Source organism: Pogonomyrmex barbatus, unplaced genomic scaffold (assembly GCF_055798465.1).
Source record: "Pogonomyrmex barbatus isolate J1 unplaced genomic scaffold, ASM5579846v1 scaffold12, whole genome shotgun sequence".
NCBI classification, from domain to species: Eukaryota; Metazoa; Arthropoda; class Insecta; order Hymenoptera; family Formicidae; genus Pogonomyrmex; species Pogonomyrmex barbatus.
The window spans coordinates 5816565-5838227 of NW_028297108.1; the positions used below are offsets into that span (position 1 = coordinate 5816565).

The 21663-nt window shown below is 36.6% G+C and overlaps 4 protein-coding genes across 10 annotated transcripts in view; 2 read left to right on the forward strand and 2 right to left on the reverse strand.

The window, feature by feature from the left end:
- The window catches only part of LOC105430916 (protein-L-histidine N-pros-methyltransferase), a 36079-nt gene extending 31409 nt beyond the window's left edge, over positions 1-4670 (forward strand). The window contains exons 3-4 of one of the 2 annotated variants that reach the window (XM_089071652.1): positions 666-878; positions 2926-4670. In XM_089071652.1, coding sequence (XP_088927778.1) covers positions 666-878; positions 2926-3379 — 667 coding nt within the window. In that variant the 3' untranslated portion in view covers positions 3380-4670. The remainder of the gene's footprint in view (positions 1-665; positions 879-2925) is intronic. The other variant, XM_089071653.1, reaches the window with a different exon arrangement.
- Positions 3482-9623, reverse strand: LOC105430915 (uncharacterized). 5 transcript variants are annotated; one of them, XM_011644711.3, is made up of 8 exons: positions 8974-9623; positions 8073-8315; positions 7607-7991; positions 7361-7526; positions 7136-7246; positions 6925-7047; positions 6661-6793; positions 3482-6578 (listed from the first exon to the last, which is right to left on the reverse strand). In XM_011644711.3, exons 1-8 carry the CDS (start codon positions 8976-8978, stop codon positions 6530-6532), a joined length of 1215 nt encoding a protein of 404 aa, XP_011643013.1. In that variant the 5' UTR covers positions 8979-9623; the 3' UTR covers positions 3482-6529. The 5 variants fall into 5 exon arrangements, with proteins under 5 accessions (XP_011643013.1, XP_011643010.1, XP_011643011.1 ...); XM_011644708.2 differs by having other exon boundaries at positions 7136-7526; positions 8974-9619; XM_011644709.2 differs by having other exon boundaries at positions 7136-7526; positions 9004-9617.
- Positions 9624-10534: 911 nt separating this feature from the next.
- Positions 10535-14079, forward strand: LOC105430917 (Golgi to ER traffic protein 4 homolog). The gene is made up of 6 exons (XM_011644713.3): positions 10535-11111; positions 11204-11282; positions 11509-11743; positions 11815-11953; positions 12134-12274; positions 12367-14079. Exons 1-6 carry the CDS (start codon positions 10999-11001, stop codon positions 12614-12616), a joined length of 957 nt encoding a protein of 318 aa, XP_011643015.1. The 5' UTR covers positions 10535-10998; the 3' UTR covers positions 12617-14079.
- A 607-nt stretch (positions 14080-14686) lies between these two features.
- On the reverse strand, positions 14687-18939 carry Shmt (serine hydroxymethyl transferase). 2 transcript variants are annotated; one of them, XM_011644719.3, is made up of 6 exons: positions 18757-18939; positions 16565-16758; positions 16265-16476; positions 15874-16198; positions 15294-15793; positions 14687-15096 (listed from the first exon to the last, which is right to left on the reverse strand). In XM_011644719.3, the coding sequence occupies exons 1-6, from the start codon at positions 18922-18924 to the stop codon at positions 14930-14932; spliced, it is 1566 nt and encodes a 521-aa protein (XP_011643021.2). In that variant the 5' UTR covers positions 18925-18939; the 3' UTR covers positions 14687-14929. The 2 variants fall into 2 exon arrangements, with proteins under 2 accessions (XP_011643021.2, XP_088927775.1); XM_089071649.1 differs by lacking the exon at positions 18757-18939 and adding an exon at positions 17029-17183.
- Positions 18940-21663: the final 2724 nt, after the last annotated feature.

A 21663-nucleotide genomic window follows, 5' to 3' on the forward strand; every position in this document is an offset into this window, starting at 1 on the left:
TTGTGATCGCCGTTGATTTCCAAGTAAGTCTCCGAGAAGGAATTGCCTCTGTAATTTTCGCGATAGATTATTGATTACGACGCGACACAGAATAAGCCAGGCCCGATAATCTTCGATTTTGTCTCTCCTATTTTCCGAACATATTGCTTCCCGATGAAATTGCATGACGGAATGTAAACGGGGACACGCGGCGATTATGTGCCTCGTAACGAGCCTAATTAAGTCCGGACTTCGTAAAGTTTCATGGCGAAGATGCATTATCGGCCAGTAATATGCAGTAAAAGTGCGCCTAATGATAACGCTGAAGCACAGCCTTCGTTAAGTCTGTCGTATTATATTGTACACGATTTGTTCTCTCGTAAGCTCAAACTTAAATATCGCAGACAATTTTAGCAAATGTATTAAAAAATCCATTCGGTACATTGCTTTAATGAAAAGAAGAAGATTAGCCAGAATATAATTTTCAAATTTGTTTTTAATCCCTGTGTAACTTGATTTGATATTTTTATTGTGAAACAACTTTGATATATTTAAGCAGCTATAATTTTTATTTATTTAAATATAGATATTCTAAACGAGATAAAGGAACAATTTTATCAGTTCATTCTCTGAGCCATTCGTAAAGTGAATATTTTTACAGTAAAAAAATTCTCATATTGTCGCAGATTGCTGGGCCGCGGTTCCATGCACGTGTTCTCCAGCGAACAATTTCAAAAGCTAATGGACGCGAGCGGCTTCACGGGCCCCTGGCATTCCTTGGTGGATCTCGGAGCAGGTGATGGCGCAACCACCGCCCACGTGGCGCATCTCTTCGAAAAGGTGTACGCCACGGATATCTCGCCCCCCATGAGGTGGGCTCTGGCGAAAAGGAAATTCATGTATGTAAATTCCATCAAGTAGCCGTGCATTTAATCTTCCGGGAATCCATTTTTACGACGGCGCGGCACACGGATTTCTCACAAATGTGATGACTTACGAATGTGACACAATAATCTGTTAATTTCGCAAATTTAACACACACACACACACACACACACACACACACACACACACACACACACACATCCTCCGACACGCTGATCTTGAAAAGACCATTAAAATTCTTATTATATATTTCTTTCTATTATATATATTTATATTTTATACTTAATATATAGTTATATATTATATATTTCTTTCTATTATATATATATATATATATATATATATATATATCTTTCTATTATTGTACAAGCATGTAGGATACGCGAATGCGCGGCATGTAACTTAATTCGCATATTTGAGATCAAGGGACGGGGAATATTTCCGAAATCAAGCGTTATTACGGTCATTGTATGTGCTTATGCAAAGGCGATTCGATCCGAATATCCCAAGAAGAATCTTTACTGGCTGGGCGGGAATTTTTCAACTGCAAAGCTCCCTTGCGAGAGTCGCGGAGTCGTATATGCGAGAACGCGAAACAGATTACATTCTTCGAATCGAATACGAGCGGCCAATGGTGGGCGGTGGAATCTCCGCTCCTTGAATGTGTATTTGCATTTTCTCGTAACGGCGACGCATACTCGCCATAGATTCGCGCGACACGTATTTTATCCTCATCACGGCTTAAAGCGCCGTATTCGCGACTTTCCTTGACATTTTCAATCCCGAGAAAATTATTTAACCCTCACATTCCGTATTCCATTTGTTTTTGTGAATTATCACAAATCATTTTTAATCGATTTTATTTTTTCTCTGTCGCAAAAATATTCCAAGATTCAAATCCTCTTCGAGGATTTTTTCCTGCGCTCGTTTCAGATCGAACGAATAATTAGCTTCTATTACACACGATGGCAAAAAAAAAAAAGAAAAGAAAAGAGTAAAAAAAAGAGTAAAAACATCCAATTTATGCAAATCAATGTAACGCGAATCGGATCAATAAGAGATCGGCGAGTACGGCGGTTTCGCGATTACTCGATACGGATCCCCGATAATATAAACGCGCGCAATTATGCGCACCGTTCCCGGAGCGAATTGAGGGGCCATCACGGGCGGTGTTATTACGGTTATCTCTAAGAACGTGGGCTTCATTATAAAGTGAGATAAGATAATTGATCGGCGGGCCGGCTGGTCCCGCCGCGCGTTCGCGCCGGCCGGCCGCGCTGAACGACGATGAGCGGCGCTTGTCGACGCTCGTGTCGATACGTAATATTCTCAACACGATGCGCCACTAACAAGTTTATTGCGTCGAATTGATTGGAGTAGAAGTTTACGGTGGTTTTACACCCGGAGCGGGTCGGAGCGGACACCACTACCGTCGGATCCGGAGCGTTGCCAGAGCGTGGCTCTCAGCGCTCTCAGCGCGGGGTCGCCACTCGAATTTTAAATGAGCGCTCGCGGGGTGGTGTGTGCGACGGACTCGTAACTCGTTTTATAGAACTCCAACTATCCGGATACTACTCCGGACGCACCCCCTCCGTCCGCTCCGCGTAAAATTAGCCGACGTCTGGAGTTCCCGTTTCTCCGGCCTGCATCTCTGAAAAACTATTCCGCCAAGAAGAAATCTCGATTCGACTTTCGTCACGTGCACCCGTTACCGTACGCGCGACTGCCACGCGATATTTCGTAAAACTCTGATTATTCCCGAGATCCGAAGAACTTTTCCTTGGAACTTATTGATTTTTCTTTGTAACACAATACGGACTGATGTTGAAAAGCTATTATAAAAAAAAAAAAAATAGATTAAAACCGATTAGATTCATGAATGATCGAATTAAAATAAAATCTCAAATATAAAGTTAATTTTTGTTTTTTTAACATTTATGTAGTAAATTTTTATTTTAAATATATAAAGCGTCAAAATTGTAAGAAAATTAAAACATTCAAATATCTACATACGTACAGAGAGAATCCGAATGCACCCTTTAGATCTTTGCTTTTTCGCAGAGTACTCGATGTGGAGAGATGGCACCAGGAAGCCGGTCCTTTCAACGTCATCCTCTGCTTGAATCTCCTTGACCGTTGCGATCGTCCGAATACTCTACTGAGGCTACTGAGAACCTCGCTGGCTCCCGGTGGCAGGCTGGTCGTCGCTCTGGTACTACCGTTTAGCCCCTACGTCGAGGTTGGCGAAAGGGGTAATCACAAACCGTCGGAGTGTCTGCCGGTGCGAGGGAACGGGCTCGAGACTCAGATAATCAGTCTAATCGACCGGATCTTCGCCCCGATAGGTCTGCGATGCCTCGTCTGGAGCAAACTGCCGTACCTGTGCGAGGGCGATCTGGGACAGTCGTATTACTTCCTGGACGACGTGATCTTCGTGCTGGAGGCACAGCCAGTTAGTACACGATCTTGCAACTTCGCGGTAAACGACGGTGTTTCTCTACGAAGGAACTTTTAGAACTCAAAGATAAGTGGATCGCGTGTACGATACGTTTACAGGGATGGGGAGAGGGAGGAGAGACTAAAGATGACAACGGGAGGAAATGATACCGAGCGTGTCTTTCACACTTGTAAAAACTTTAATAATTGCTGTCATGAATTAGAATTATGCGAGAATACAGAAGAGCAATACTGGCAAGCGACGACGAGCTTAATGTGCAGACACAGCGGTTAGCGTTTGGTGTACGAATATCGATTAGCGATCCGAGTTTAAAAAGGGAACGACGGACCGACGGTGTGCATTTTATAATCGTTTATCATCTTACTGTCAAATTCGGTGCGGAAACATGTACACGGTATGGTATAGATATGGCGCGAGAGTAACGAGATCCGGAAACGAAATCTGTATTTCTTCTTTTTCTGCTCTCCTCCTTGTGTGTTCGACTCCGTTCAAGAGAACATTCCTCTAGAATTAAATCTTGTTAATTATTTAAACTAGTATGAATTAACGAACGATATTCAAAACAGAATATTTAAACTAACGCACACTATGGTATCAGTTGCAGCAACTGCAGTAATGAAATCACAAAAAATGAACGAAATGAATTTCTCGATAATCTTTCAATGATAATTCTAAATCTAGAATATAAGATGTTATCGTTAACAATATAATGAATATAAAACGGAAAATAAGAAAACTTGCTGCAGTGCTACAACTTTTGCTTTAAAAAAGATAAACGCACAAATCTCTCATCAATTTTGAGCAATCGCTCTATCGTGTTCAATGATCGATAAATTAAGATGGATTATGGATTTATCTCGAACGCAGCCTCTAAATGTTTTACGTATCTCGAAATTCTATTTTGGTATGTCAAATTGACTCTTTTTCTTATCAGACTCTGTTTCCGCGCTCCCTTTTCTCTATTTGGCATAAATTGCAACGACTTAGTCATGGTTATGCTTAATTGCGTTGATCACACGGACCGATCCATCGCAATACAAACGACATTACGTTTGCATTTTTTTATGTAATAATAATATGTAATATTATAAGAAATAAGTCCACCTAGTTATTGGAAATACACTTTGGTGTGCAACAAGTTATCGTCGAATTATGAACCATATTGCAGCAGCCTTCTTGTCAATATATATATATATATATATATATATATATATATATATATATATATATATATATATATATTATATATGTATGTCAACAAAAACGCAGTCTATAGAAGCCGGATCTGCATTCGTTTAAACAGCTACAATAGCCGTGATCACAAATAAAGAATTACTGTCGAGAATTATTCTTCAGATTTGTTAATTGTCATCGTTTCTCTCCGCATGCTTCCCACATTTTCGAATACAACACAGTACAGAATGAAAGAAAGCGAATCACACAATACAGAATGAAAGAAAATAATCTAGAATCGAAAAGAAAAGAATCGAAAAAAAGAGCAAAATAAAAAAAAAAAAGAAATAATTCACATGATTCTCCAAATCATGGATCCGACTCCTAAATGGTAATCGATCGGCACATTCGCTGCATACGTATAGTAAATAATAACAGATACATGTATAGAAAGACATCTTCAACATACGCGCATTCATATAAAATTTTGCTATTTGATAGCCAAAACTTCGCATTCTTGCGGATACTTACACACAGCCCATAAAAACAGAGCCCCACGCATTCGAGTGCCGCGCGCTATTGTTGCGATCGCGGTGTACACAGCATTTATCGCTTACATTCAAAGACGAACGCTTGTAACTTTATATTATCGAGAAAGAAGGAAACATTTTATCATATCGCTTATATGCGCATATAACAACCGAGTAAGAAACGATTTTACTCCTGCAACCGGTACGATATGCCGTTTACACGAGGAAACGTCCAAACCACAAAGGCCTAGTCCTCTAATTTATAATTTCTTTCACAAGAGTAAAAACGTTTCTGCGTAATAATACTTAGTGCACGATGAAGTCTTTGAGCGTCAGTGCAAATCACACCCCTTAAGAATCTTCTAATGACATAACGATTTCGTTTTTTTCTTTTCCTATGTATATACTAAGAAATAATTCTTTTTTTTAAAATATCTATGAATTGACCAATGGTTTCTTTTTATTTTCTTGCACACCGCAAATACTGCCCATGGAGCTTATGAAGTTTTACAAATCATTTAACATTTATAATGCATACTTATTCACTGAATAATACTACGAATAACAACGATATACGTTTATCTCATTTTAAAAATAAATAATAACGCATACATATATCTATATAAAAGAAATGTACAAAATGTATGCAATTTACATGTACTATGCATATATATATATATATATATATATATATATATATACATTCATATAAATTGTATACATAAATTGAACACAGTAATTATTCTGCTAGTCAAATAACTTGGTTTATATCAATTCAAAACACTTATACAGTATGCTATATCTATCACAAGTTAAAAACATGTAAAACAAAATAATGCTCATTAATCAAGAAAATTGTCAATCTTTTCATTATGCATCTAATGTTGAAATAACGTTTGATTAAGTTTTTATTAAGCCAATTTAATTTAATCTTTGTTTTTTATTTCAACTTAAGTTTTATATGTCTATCTAAAGTTTTATACATATAAAAAAGAAACTTATGATATATTATTAATCAGGTAATTTAGTTCAGAACACAAATGGCAAATTGTTAAATCAATACAATAAATGCTATTTACGTCGAATATTACCTATATAATTTATTAATCTAATAATTAAATCACTATCTTTTTCGGTAACGTGAGATTAGATCGAGAGATTATTCACCGAATAAGCACCATAGGCAGATCAAGAACAATTACAATATGAAATTAGATTACAGCGATGAAATAAAGCTAGTAAGAATCTCTAAGATGACACGGTGTGAGTTTAGCCCTACATATAAATCTTTTTTTTCTCGCTACCCACGTTTATCACAGTCCACGCATGACTCATTTTGTCTCTTAGTATTTGAAGTCCTAAACGCCAACAACTTTTTTTGAGCAATCCATCGGGTTGTTTAGATACGAAACACCCAGCTAATCAATAAACATCTTGTGACTAGAACATCATAGAGCGCAAAAAGACGAGACTTGGTCTGTCGCAAGTAAAGCGAAGATGACGGTTAGTCTAATTTACGCTGCTCGCACAATTCTTCTATCGCGCCAGCTTTTCTGTTAAAAAAACAAAAAATGTATATAGTAGTAAAAATATAAATAGGATTAAAGATAATAGTCGTCGTGTAAAATTACTCACAACGTTGACAGATAAGGGGTACTGCTGTGATCTAATCGGTGTTTATCTTCGTTTTTCCAGCTCGAGACTGGTATATGTGGAGGTGGCAAGAAGCTTCTCAACGATTGTACAAGCTGAATTGTATCGACCAGTGCTGCAATTGGAAATAAGCAATATGAAAGTTTTTATAAATTACTTTGAAAAAGAAAATTTTTTTATATAAAATGTTACGATACAATAAATACATCTAAAACAAAAGGGAAAAACATTAAAATTGAAAATCACTTTTTTGTAAAGCTTCGGATTGTTTGCCGTACGGCTTGCACATTGCCGGTCGTACGCAAGCTTTCATCCTTGCCATGTTTTTCATCACTTCTGCGAAAGCACGCACTATTTTTTCTTGACCACCTGAAATGGTAAATTCATACGTTAATTTTAATGTTTAATAAATATGCTTCAAAGTATGCATTCTTCTATTGCTGTTGAAAGTTCTCACCTTCCGAATTCGTAGATGATGACCGGGATCCCTTTTCTCCCTCTAGAGGCCATGCACCGTTGTGTAGCGCCAGCAGGTCCTTATTGGCGTTCCCTAATCCTTGTAAGTTTCCTAAACCGAGAGAAGTGAGATTGTCCAAGTTATCCAGATTGGTGCGTAAAAAATCCGTCAACTTGTGATCGGAGATTGGTATATTAGGTATTAGAGATTCGTAATGCTGCTTGCCCGATGGCACTTTTTTCTCTTGCGATACAGGCCGATGTGGAATATTTAATGACGGACGGCTTGGAGGACGTTGAAGATTCATCTGATTGCCAGCACCTCTCATCTCTGGTAAATCCGCTGCGGATCCTCCTCCCATATGTGTATTTGGATTAGCACTGCTTAGGCTCTGCAGAAAAATAAATAACAAATATATAATAAAAATTATTACTCAGGCAATACACAATATCACATAAAAATTATGCTCACTGTCTGGAAATCTGTACTATGTGGAAACCCAGAACGCAAAAGAGATGCAGTCGCTTCATTTTCCTGAATATAAGTCGGTGCCATGTGACCCATCTTCTGACTGAGTTCCAATTGGTTTTTATAATACCGACAAGCGGGATTGGGGCAATTTTGCACGACTTCTATGATAAATTCCTTCTCCATTCCAAAACATTCTCTTCCGATGGTATAGGACTCCATGACTGCTCTAACTGTACCCTCCAAACCCAAGTGCAGACCATGCGGTCCATTCATATGTTTCAACATCACCGCATTGGCAAAATGTTCATAGGGTAATATGATCTTGCCATTCTCTCTAAGAACGAGTCTTCCTTGTGAATCCAATGCGACTCTAGATGCTATCATCCTGCAAACGAATACAACACAGTGAATATCTTGTATAAATATAAAACACAAGTTGTATTTAGTTCTAGTAAAAATAATTTACTGTAAATAAGCAGCGCTTGGCATCATAGAGGCATCCTTGAATTCCGAGAAGCATTGTAGTAACTCGATACTAGGATTCCACCCTTTGTTTTGCAAGTATGCTTGCAACAGCAGGTACATCTTCTCCGTGACATAACCAGCACTGCTCGGTGTCGCAGAGTAGCCTGACCCTCCACCCGGTGGACCCATTTCAGTTTGCATACCTTTAGCAACAATGTTCTTCATAGTTTCCGCCAGGTCCATTCTGTATGTAATTGTATACATAAATCTCTCGATATAAATCAAAATCATTATTAAAATATGCACACGCAAAAGAATCTATCTGGTAGAAAATCATAGCATAATTTACCACAAATAAAAGGATTATTTACAACTGGACTAAAAAGAGAAACAAAGAGAGACACAGATACACATCAATAACGCCAGCGATCGATACACGCCACGATAATTTCCTTCAACCGTTATCGCGCGCGGCTCCGCGGTCCCGGGAAAAGTCGCCGTCGGGCGGCCACCGGACGAGACTGTCAATGAGGGTGATAATCGAGGACACGCAAATTTCCGCCGGGCGCCAAGCACGCCTCATCGCGGAATCGTGCATCCCGCGCTGCGGCGGGATTATCGAGCGTGCGACTCCGATGTTCGGCGACGGGAGAGCGGACGGCGCTCGGACACGCCGCGTCTCCGTCGGCACCATCGCGAGTACGGCGCTCGCACGTCGTCGAGGCGTTCCGAGCGACGCCGAGCGCGCTCGCCGCTCGCGGGGCACGGCCATTGTTATCGCCGAGCGGGCCGGCAGGCAGAACCGATAAAAAAGTGGCCGGCCGCGTGCGAACGAGCGAGCGAGCCACCGCCCCCCTTTCCGACACGCGCAGGGGAAACCCGCCGTGTAAGGTGGAACGTACATCATTACTCTCTCGGACGTGGCCACTCACCCCGTGCCGCGGCCGCCGCTGCACCACTCCACTCACGACGTGGCCGGATGGCCCCAGGAGCCCGTCCGTCGTTGTCAGTCGCCGCTACTCGGCATCGCCTAATTAATTAAACCCCCGGATCACATTTGCAAATAACATAAATCGCGATAATTATTTCCGCGAGGGTCACTTACACGGTCCGCCGCCAGGGGCGCACCGTGTCCTACGCGCTTTTCGGCCGCGGCGGCATGCGCGTGTGTGTGTGTGTGTGTGTGTGTGTTTACATGCATATGTGTATGTGCGCGCGTGCATGTGTGCGTCTGTATTACGATGCGTGTAGTTACATGACGACGTTGTGTGCGCGCGCGCATGTACCGCGTGTACACACGGGCGGCCCGGCCGCGCTTATGCGACGCCACTTTGCGCATTTATCAATATTACTTTTTGCAATTGATATATTACGCCGCCCCGCGGCACGACATGGCGCGCGACGGATTGCGCCGATCGCGGCGCGACGCGGCGCGGCGCGGTGCAGCGTGGCGTGGCGGTGGACTCCGAAAATCGCGCGCGATCGTTGAACCGTGTGAGTGAACGTCCCCGCCGTATGACGCAAGGCCGAGCGATATGAAATGTTATCGCGCGTTAACGCTTTGAGAAATACGCACTCATCCCCTCCCCCCTCCCACTGTCTTATCTATGAGGGGGACCATTCAGGAAACTGTTTTCTCCCGATATATCCCGATCTTTCCATTAAATATTTTCTTTAATCAAAATGACGCAACTTGTAACGCAATATTGTAATCTGCTGATAAGAAGGTTTATGTCAATCGCATGCGAGTACTTTTCTATTTTTATCGTTTGATGTTTTTTTTCAAGAACTGAGATTGCTTGAATATTTTTAGGATGGATTATATCTATTTAAAAGAAATTGCTATTTATTTTACTATTTGTATTTCGACTTTGACTAAACTCCGATTTGTTTAATCGATGATTTATTTTGTAGAATTACATGGAATAAAATTTGTAATTTATTGTGTCTAACCTAATATTTTTCTCGCATATTCAACAATAAAAAATCAATAATTCATCGATATTAAGAAAATACATATTTTATATAATAAATCAAATGGAGTAATAAATAAATAAATCTTTCTTATGGATAAATCTCTCTTATGTGCATTAATTTTAAATTATTTAACTACTATACATCTTTTCGAATTTTTAGAATCAGAAAAAGATAAAGTAAATTAAACCGAGATTAAAATTAATCTTTTAGTTGGAAGTGAATATAGAATTAATCGAAATATAGTTAACTTAATCGATGATAATATAAAAAAAAATTAAATTAAAATTAAATTAATTAATATTTAAAGCAAACAATTTTATTTCCTAATCTAATCTCTATACATTATACAACGAAAATATATGAATGAATCGATTTTTACTAATAATAGAAATATTACTTCATTTTTACCTAAAAATACGCCTTTAAATGCGCACTTAATATATACTTTACGTAACATGTACTGTAGAATCTTGGAAATAAATGAAATGAATACATTCACTGACAAAATGAAGTATGAATATGGATTTTAAGCCCATGTTAATTAGCTTGATTAGCGCGCAGTATTTAACTCGTCATTGTAAATTCGAGGACAGAGCTGAACAATACGGCGTATCTGTGACACGGACGCAATCGATAAAACATCGCAGGTACCGAAATAGTTCGATTACGCGACGCGACTAATCGCGTAGAAAATTAAAATGCAACGATGAACGGCAGCAGTCGATCTTCGGCGTGAATCGAACGACGTCACGCTCAGCCTCGGCATCGTGTTAAATAGGCTTCGATTCCTGACCGATACAACGCGCGCATCGGCGATCGTGTACCCGTGTGCTCCGCGAAATCCGCATCCGAATTTAAATCGCACGTGTGCGGAAATCGGGGAAAACCGGATGGCGCACTGATGCCAACTGCGCGCGTGTGCGTGCGCGAGGTTCCCAAATGGTGTAAACATGGCCTCGCGGTACAGTCACGGTGTTCAGCGAGTCCTCGCGAAATTGGAGGCGTCGATAAACTCGGAGAATTATTATGAGGCCCATCAGATGTATCGAACTTTGTATTTCAGGTGAGAGCCGGCCGACCCGACCGCCTCGCGCCGTCGAGGCGCGCCACCGCGCCCTAAAGACCCTGCCCGTCTCTAACCTCCTACGCTTACAGATACCTCAGCCAAAGGAAATACTCGGAGTTGCTCGAATTGCTCTACAATGGGTCGATGCTTCTGTTACAGCACGAACAGGTACGCGCTACGTCGTTCGCGTCAACTTGATTAATGTTCAAGACATTTTCACACTTTTCCCTCGAGCAATTCTGTCGACGAGGTTGAACGCCTTATCTCAGATTCACATATCTTCGAATAAATTGTGATTAATCGAAGGACGGATTCTTGTGATCATTGTGAAGGAAGCAAAGTTTAATTTTGTGAGTCGCATTAATTTAATTGCTATTTGTACATTTATTTCTAGCATGCAAGTGGAGCCGATTTAGGAATTTTATTTGTTAATGTTTTAACACAATCTGGAACGGTACCTGCACAAGGTTTTTTCGAGAAGATCACGAGCTTGTTTAGTTTGATGAGCCCTACATCTCCAGAAAGGGAAGTGTTTGTGCAGTCTGCACTTAAATGGAGTGTAAAGGGTACAGATTATAAAACTGGTCATCCAGATCTGCACCAGAAGATAGCTCAAGTCTTTTGGAGAGGTAATTTTATGAGTCATTTTATTATACACTCTGTTTTGTATATATTATACATAATGAATCTATTTTTTCAGAAAAGAATTACATAATGGCGAGACAGCATTTTATACATAGTAGAGATGGTTCTGGTTGTGCCGCGATGCTAGTTGAACTTCACGAACAACGGGGATATATGAATGAAATAGATCTCTTCATAGCTCAAGCAGTTTTACAGTAAGTTTATTAACTTTATATCAATTTCAACATTAGAAATCTTAAAAAAGAGTAACATAATCAACCAGACAAGTGTAATAAGATGAAAGATTTAGGGATGGCATATCTCTATCGAGACAATTCACAAATTTAAGAAAACTTATGTAAAATATTAACAAATAATTGTGAATTGTGTTTTAGGTATCTTTGTTTACAAAACAAAGCAACGGCGCAAGAAGCCTTCAATTCTTATACTTCAAGACATCCAAAAATAAGTAGTGGCCCGCCATATCTTCTTCCTTTATTAAATTTTTTGTTTTTCCTACTTAAAACCATTGACAGGTACGTCATACTTTAACATGTATGAGAGATTACATTTCTTCATATTCATATAAATATAGTTTCCATTTTTTTTTTTATTTAATATTTTACAGTGGTAAACTAGCGGTGTTCACAATTCTTTGTGAACAATACCAGATATCTCTAAATAGAGATCCATGTTATCGACAGTACTTAGATAAAATAGGCCAACTTTTTTTCAATATTCCACCTCCGCGTCCACGTAATCAAGGATTATTCGGTTCGTTATTGCAATCTTTCTTTAATGGCCTGGAGGATGACGATTCGGACGACGAGCAACGAAATACAGCCTCAACGTCGCATGCCGCGCAAGAACTTGATTGATTAAAGGTGAGGCAACACTGTGCAGTGTGATGCTGAATACCGAACTTTTATATATTATTCCTCGACCCAAATACTTTCACCGACCGCACCTGTGTTAATGAAATTTCAAGTTGTGAATGTTATGTTTGCAAAGAAAGAAGCTAGAGGAATCACTGTTATCTGAATACAGTATATGAATACAGAATATACAGTAATTCTGATGTACGTAAATCCTTGAGAGATGGAAGTATGTGGGGACGATTTATGAGAATTTATCAAAGTTGTAAGTTATGTGAATTCACAATAGTAAGATTCAGACGAAATTCAGATTATTTTATACATATCTCTAATATTATCTTTCTATATATATATATATATATATATATATCTTTTTAATCAAATAGGATTTATTATGTACGTGCAATAATGAGATGCATACTTTTACATAATAAAAGTTTACAAATTGAGTAATATTTCAAGTAATAAATAACTGTTTGTGTGTAAAAATTCGAAAAAGTATTCCATTATTTTATTTAATATATTTCATGAATCATAAAGTCGGCGGTGAAAAAAAGTGAATTTTGCGATATTCGCAAATTCTTATTCTGTGCTGTTATGAATTCAGCAATTATACTTAGACTTTGATCAAAATCCTCGCCATTAGCTACAACCTGTATACCATATATATAATCACATATATACTTGCGTGTAACTGCTGGATCGAAGATTTATTTTATATAAACTAAAACGCGTGTGGACAAATAAATGTGACATAATTGTAACTTCCGAAACAAAGAATGCTTAACAAGATTGCTTGTTGCTGAAACATCGAGAAAGAAAATAACGCTCGAAGCAACAAGCGATATATTTATTTATTGGATTCTATACTGATATGGATAATCGTTTGAAACACTCTAAAGAAAACCAAATGCATATATTTAATTAAAATAAAACAACCATCATTGTATGATAAAAATCTTCGCAGCATTAATTAATAAAGGTAATGTAATATTGCTGTGCATTAAAAAGAAAATGAAAGCATAGACAACGTTTAATTAATAAATTTAGCTTTGTAATAAATATATCTCTCTAGAAACACATATAAATGCGTTGAGTATCCTTTATTATGTTTTATATTATCTATTACATTATCAGAATTATTTAAAGCAAAATTATATCAGTATGTGATAACTAAATCATTATTATTGATATCTGTATTATAGGATAATGGAACATTTCTATACTTTTGAATTAATTTTATGTAAAAATTATATAACTATTTGGATGAAAATTAGTATATTATTAATGATAATTGTACATCTGATATTAATATTTTGAAATGTATATTTTAAAAGTGGGATACTCTTTGTGAATATCACATCAGTCAGTTTATGTGTGGGAATGCAAGATTAGTCTCTTTAAAGAATTAATTTAGATATTATATTTGTATAAATCACTTGAAAAAATATAATAACAAATAATGATTGCTCGATATTACTCTAATAACAACTCCTTCTTTGTATATCCAATAGAAAATAATTAATTTAATAGTTGTATGTGAGTTGAGTGAAATGTGCAAATATGCCTGTCATCATGTTCCTAATTAAAAATACTTACTATTTCACAATGTAATGGGTTATCGATATTTGCAACACTTATTTCTAAATCATATAAAGTGATATTTTTTATCTCGATTTAAATTCATGGCATTCTCTTCATCCAAATAATTTGCAAGGAATAACAAATGCGTTAAAATTTTCGCAGATGTAATAAATATCATTACAATTTATATTATAAAGAAATAATTTATATTATAAAAATTGATATAAAGATATCAATAATTATAAACAGTTACAAGCGACATTGCGTAATTTATAACATAAATAAAAAAAAGTTAAAACAAATTAGAAAAGATTTTAAGATTTATTTTATGTTTAATTTTATGTACAAATAAAACACAATGCTGAATTTACGAAAGAACGAAAACAACATATATGTAACATATGTATATTTTATTCATTTTTATCTTATCAAAAAATATTTGTTCATGGAGCTTCTATCATGGAAATATTTTAAATAATTCAATATAAGTGAAAAGATCACAATATTTTATTTTTATAAAATTAATATGTTTCCATTTGATTTTAATATTATCACATAACATATTCGCAAATGTGCAGATTCATATTTTAATTATAATATAAATTATACAAAGAGAAATGTAAAAGAAATGTAACAATAATTTTTAAAAATGTAAAAAATGTATATAATTAATAGCATAATGAGAATATTATAACATATTTAAAAATTTACATTAAACAAAGTACCGTTGTGTTAATATGTTTCATGACCAGGGATTGAAAACTGTTTCGAAAAGGTTTCTACTTCTTTTCTCAGATCTGCAATCTTCATTTTAATGTTTTCGTCGGTACTTAATACTTTCTTGAAATCAACTAGTTTCGGTCCAGAAATATCACTCACTTCCTTGGAAAGTTTTAATCCTAAGAAATAATGTTAAAAATTTATTATAATCTCATTTATGTGATTATATTTATTCAAATTGTGATATTTAATTCGCTAGTGCTCAGAAATGTTTGAAGAAATTGCCAAGTAACAAATGAAAATATGAATCATAATATTGTGAGTGATTAAGATCAGCGAATAATGAATTTTTGTGAGGCTGAAATATTTGTAATACCTCTGTCTATGAAGTCCACAACTTTGTCGATATCCTTCTCGACTAAGCCACGAGTAGTCAGGGCAGGTGTTCCTAAACGAATGCCACTAGGATTCAATGCACTTTTGTCACCAGGAACAGTATTTTTATTGCAAGCAATGGAAATCTCTTCCAATATTTTTTCTGCCTTTGAACCGGTGATGCGTGCAGATCGTAGGTCTACCAACAGCATGTGGACATCCGTGCCATTGGTGCTGATTTTGTAACCGCGCTCTTGTAAACCGGCGCACAATCTCTTCGCATTAGCCACTATTTGTTTCTGATAATCAAGGAATTCTTGTGTTTTCACCTGTTTCATAGTAGTAGCTATTGCGGCAATGGCATGATTATGAGGCCCGCCTTGAAGACCCGGAAAGACTGCTTGATTTATTTTGTTTTCAATATCGTACATAATATTTGTGCCATCCTTCATGACGCTTCGAATCCCCTTTCGATAGAAAATAACACCAGCACGCGGACCTCTGAGGACAGAAATGATATTTCATTATTATTTTAATTATTGTCATGAGAGAAGTAAAAAGCTATTAAATGACAAATATACCGTAAAGTCTTATGCGTAGTTGTTGAAACAACATCGCTAAATTCGAAAGGACTAGGTATTATTCCGGCGGCGACGAGCCCAGAGATGTGAGCCATATCGCTGAAGAGATAGGCATTATTTTCGTCGGCAATTTCACGGAAACGTTTATAGTCCAGACATCTACTGTAACAGGAGACTCCAGCGATAATGACTTTTGGCTTGAATAATCTCGCCTGTTTTGCGAGCTCGTCGTAATCGATTAATCCAGTTTCGAAATTAACTTTGTACGGCATCGATTCGAAGAAGATTGATGTAGCGGAAATCTTCTTGTTCACTGTGAAGAAACCTATAGCGCACAAATGCAATTTATCACATTATTGTGCACTGATTTCATCAACTCATTCATATTTACCATGAGTGAGATGACCACCGTCGGGCAAATCTAGACCCATTATACGTCCATGAGGCTCCATCAAGCCTGTGTAAACTGCAAAATTCGCCGGACTTCCCGAATAGGGCTGTACATTGCACCCCCATTTCTTGGGATCCAGATTGAAGGCTTCCAGGGCACGTTTCTGCGCCAACAATTCGATTTCATCGATATATTCATTTCCACCGTAATACCTATGAATATAACACGACAAATGTGAGTCATCCTTGTGTCTTTAATTGAGTAAAGAGACGTGGTAAAAAAAAGTAATCGCGATCTCACCTTTGCCCAGGCAATCCCTCGCTGTACTTGTTATGTAAACACGAACTTAAGCACTGAAGTACACTGAGAGATGTAAAGTTTTCACTCGCGATCAGTTCCAGTCCAGACTGCTGCCGATTTTTTTCCTTCTTCATCAAATCGAAAAGCTCTGGATCACTTTCCCAAATATTCTTATGGAGTATCGCTGCCATGCTCTGTCGACAATAGTAATGACTTATAATTTATATCTTCGATAATGCCAATTTCAATCACTTACATTATATAATTAATTAATCTAATTAATATTTATTAATATTATCATGGTTATAAAATTACAACTGTAATAAATAGAAAATTTTAAAATTCTATCTTTAATACTAGAAAAAAAAATATTAGAGGAACGTCTTAAAAATGACTGCTTAGCTTTCAGTGTTGTAGACTTTTCGCAATTGTGATACTTTTTTCTCGATTTTTCACGACAGTACCTTGCGATAGATCTGCAAGAATCAATTGAACTGTACAAGAGTTTCGTGCTACTTCGACTGCAGTCTGACATGTAATACCCCAATTGGAACGTGCGTAAATCATATTTTTTAGTTGGCTCATACCTCATCAAAGTTCATACGCTCAATGATAACCTCACGCGTGATGTAATTACAGCGACAAACATATTTGTGAGAAATAGCAATGATCGATCATTCGTCAATGTTGCAGATAAGAGATAACAGATAAACACTTTTTTATAATGTATCGAATAAAGAAAATTATGAACAATTAAAAATATTGTTAGATAACTTTGATAACTTATATGATAAATAGTATATCATACTATTTATATAAATCTTATACAAAAATAGTAAACTCGAGAAATAAGTCTTATGAAATACATAAAATGACAGAAAAATACGGACAAAAATAACTAATTATTTATAACTAAAAATATTATTGTATATAATTTGAATAATTTGAAAAAAACTTATAAGAACATGAGAACAAAAAAAAATATATTTCAACTCAAATGCTTTTATATAATTTAATGAAAATTTATCTGGCTAATATTCTTATTAAAAATTAAACTGTTTTGATTTAGAATTCGTTTCATTTAACGAAACGATTTTAAAATTATCTTTTGATATTTTATCTTTGTTGTTATATTTTATCTTGTGTGTCAAATATCAAAACAATGGTTACAAACGTTGAGAGATAAGTAGAACACATTTCAAAAACATACAAAAGGTCAGTTTCAAAATTTCGATCATGAAGAAATCAGTGTAAATTGGAAATCAGTGTAAATTGAAAAAAGTCCAAATATTTTAGAACTGCCTATTTTCTTATTTTAGAGTATTAATAAATTTTATATTAATTTAGAGAATTCATTCAAGAAAGGAATTTTAAATTAATTTTTCTGCGTTACGTTTTTATAAATTCCATATTATTCAGTAGCACATAATTATTCCTCTTTTCCGTGGCCCCTCCCCCACATTTTGCATCGGCTTAGCTACGGCACTGACAAAGTGCTAATCAAGCGTAATCAAGAAGCTAAACGCATTCGACGGACCACAATCATTTATGAATTCCTGCCTGCAATTGAGTTATAGATTTAGACCTAAAAGAATAGCCTATCTCAGCAAAGGAAACTTAGCAGTCACGAAACATGATAAACTATTGCTGAACGCGACCATTATATTTTTCTTAAACCAAACAACTTCTCGGAAAGCAAACAAAAGTTCGAGGCTAAAAAGAGCAATTTTTCTTCTATTATTGAGCCTTCACATTTATCCGAATATGTTTTGTAGATTTTAAGAATCATTAAAACACGATTGACTTTTGAACTTTTGTAGTCTCCGAAAAGTGAAGTAAATAAATTAACTAATCATATTTGCAAATGATAATCTCATTTTCCCAACCTGATTGGCCGATTCTGTTTATTGTTCACGGTTTTCTACCTATCATTAGCTTTAGAGCCTACGAAAATCAAAAAGTCGATAAAAAAGACGAACGATTAAACACATAGGCCGGTAAATATCAAAGTAAGTGTATATATCTTATATGTATTTATATCCATTTTGCATTTTCTAATTTTATTTCCAAAATTTGATATTTATTTCTGCTCCTAAGCGTCCTATTCCCATTTCTCCATTGTGCACAGAATCTTAATTCAAGAATTCAATTATCTCACATTGGAACTCGATTGGAAATATGAAACTACTTACTCGTTCCGGTGTGCAACACGTGCTCGAATGATAACTACGACGATGAAAGGCGTCTGTAGCGCGTCCTTGATCTGTGGCAAAGTCCTTTATACTTCGGCTCCGGGCGCGGAGCAGGTTCTCGACCAATTGAAAACCGCGCCGATTCAAACTCGACCAATTGCCGACCATCTTGACACACGCACGCGGCTCGTGCGTACAGCCGCCGGCAGCGATCGAAAGTCGGAATTGTTTGAAGATGGGCACGTGAGATTGCACGTTCTTACACGTGTCTCTCACGTACGAGGGATAATTTCCGACGCGGCCTACGAATCCAAATCTCTGCTCGTGAATCAAGACACAGTTTGCACGAATCATTTATCGATTCAAGCCGCGAAATTCCGTTGATGTCTCGCGACTGCAAGAGCAAGACGCAGGCGCAAACGTGAAACGGCTGCACTCGCCACGTGTTCCGTGACGTCACGAGCGTGCCGATTATAACATACCGGAAACGATCGGCGAATTGAAACAAAATCTTTTCCAGAATTTCTCGGATTTCCTCACGTTCAAAGACTTTTTACACATTTTCGAATGACGATAGAAGCATTTTTAAGTTTCAAGGAAGATTTTTTTTCTTAATTCATACTATTTTTATTTATTTAGTATTTACTTATTTTAAATCAAACCAGGATAGCCAAATAACGCGTTACAGCTCCTTTTTTTAAATAGCGAATTGAGGAGTTATATTTTTTGAATAACGATAAAAAAATATAATCATTATTTTTATTGTTATTTTGCATATCACAATTATTATGTTTCATATATATGAAAAAGCACAAACCTAAAAAAAGAATTTTAAAACTGATAGGAAAGTTACAGAAGTTCTAACTCATTCTTGAATCAATAACAATAATGAATTACTATTTTCAACAATCAACGGTAATAACAACAAAGGATTAAAATTAAAAATATAGAAAGCTAGAAACAAATAATTATTTTTGACATATTAGAAATCATGCTTCCGTTCGCAAAAAATATCAAAATATAGATATCAAGATATCAAGATATCTACTTCTGAAAATAATTTTTCAGTTTTTAATTCTTTATATTTCATTCCTTATTCCCGTATTTATCCGTCTCCGAATTCTAATTTTCTTTGGATCAAACAACAAAATGACCTACTTTCTTTTCACTCTTGTTTGTATTTCGATTCCGACTTGTGATTCTATCTTGTTATCATCCCACAGAATATGAATCTTTTTGAAAGAGACGAACTACGCCACTTTACCCCGTAATAAGACAAAACACAATTTTCAAGTTCACTCAAGTGCACTTTGCGAACAAAACTCCGTTCGAACACTTAAAGGATCTTCGCAAAAAACTATTTGCGTGAAATCACCGCATTGTAAAGAGAAAGAAAAACTCGTATGCGACGAGACAATTTGCGAATATAATGATAACGCGAGACGAATGCATCGAAGAACGTGCCCCGTGAGGGCGAATCGCGTGATTGGAAAGTGAGCGCACAATTTTCGACTTTTTCTTGCTTTACGTACACACATCTGGAGTCTGGATCGACCGGTCCGGTCGATATGGTTTTTTATCAAGAATGCTTTCCTCTGTCTCCTACCTCTCTTTGATGGTTTTATCACTTACCCGGATTTTACTCGCCCTTATCGCTTGACTTGAAAACGCTTTAAATGTCCAACTAACTTAAAGATATTATTTAATCTAATGAGACGCAAATTCATGAATTTTTTGTGTTTTTCTCTTAATTTGAATTTTTGAATTGTGTATTTCGCGAACGAAATGCAAATGCGTCCCTCCTTCTCTTATTAAGCCTTTTTCTTTTCTGAATATTTCTATCGCGCGATATTTATAAGCCTGTTTGTGCATAATCTGCAGTGCATATCTTTGAAATTATGTAATGGACATATAATGATATATATAATCGCAATATACAAAGGAAAAACCTAGAATTTAATCGAATGTAAACGACATGTGTCTCGTAAAAGTTCAGATTCGTTTTTGAGCAATAATAAAAACTGCAAAATAAGTAACATCTCAACGAAGATAAAAAAAAATGAAAAAATATTTAAAAGGAAAAGAAGACTGACAGAAAGAAAACAGGATACACAGATTAAAATGAAAAAAAAAAAAAAAAAAAAAAGTAAAAAGAATATGATGAAAAGGATCTATTTAAAGAGGGAGGAGGGTAACAAAAAAAAATGCATGATTGAAATTAAAAGAAAGATCGAGAGAAGACAACATGAAAAATCTATCCATAGAAAAGTGACAAAAAAGAAAATACACATTGAAAATAAAAAAAAAATATGACAAAAGATGTCATCGTACGGGATACGCAATTGTGGTATCCGAAACAACTCTGTCTAGAAAAAAAAAACATCCGCGAGCGTCGGAAGAAGTGACGTCGCTCTGATAACACGCAACACTCTGATAAGGCGGCGTCATTACCGGTCGCTCCGATCTTTTTCCTCGGTTGCGCAGGACAGGCGTTTCCTCGCGACGTAATCACAAGGTGTTGATCAAGACACGATGAAACGAGTGCTCGAAGAAAACCGTCGAATCTTCCCCGATTTCGGAATGACCGCCGGTGCGGGTCGACGCATACGGACTGCAGCGCACTTTGATAACCGAGATAGCCTGACGAGAAGACGGAGCAGTACGATATTCTAAGTTAGTCTCCCGTTGAAAGTGAAAGTAACGTGATTTCAGATTGCGTTCGACAAGGGTGACCTAAACCGAGGAAAGTTTCGCGTAATTTTTCGCGAGGAACTCTATGCGAAACGTTCATAAATATTAGTTAACTATATGACTAGTGAGATCGTTTTGCAAATTAAAAATATCAATCAATAATACTTTGTTTTTTGTATTCGAAAGTCGCCATTTTTATACGGCAAAGATAAGCGT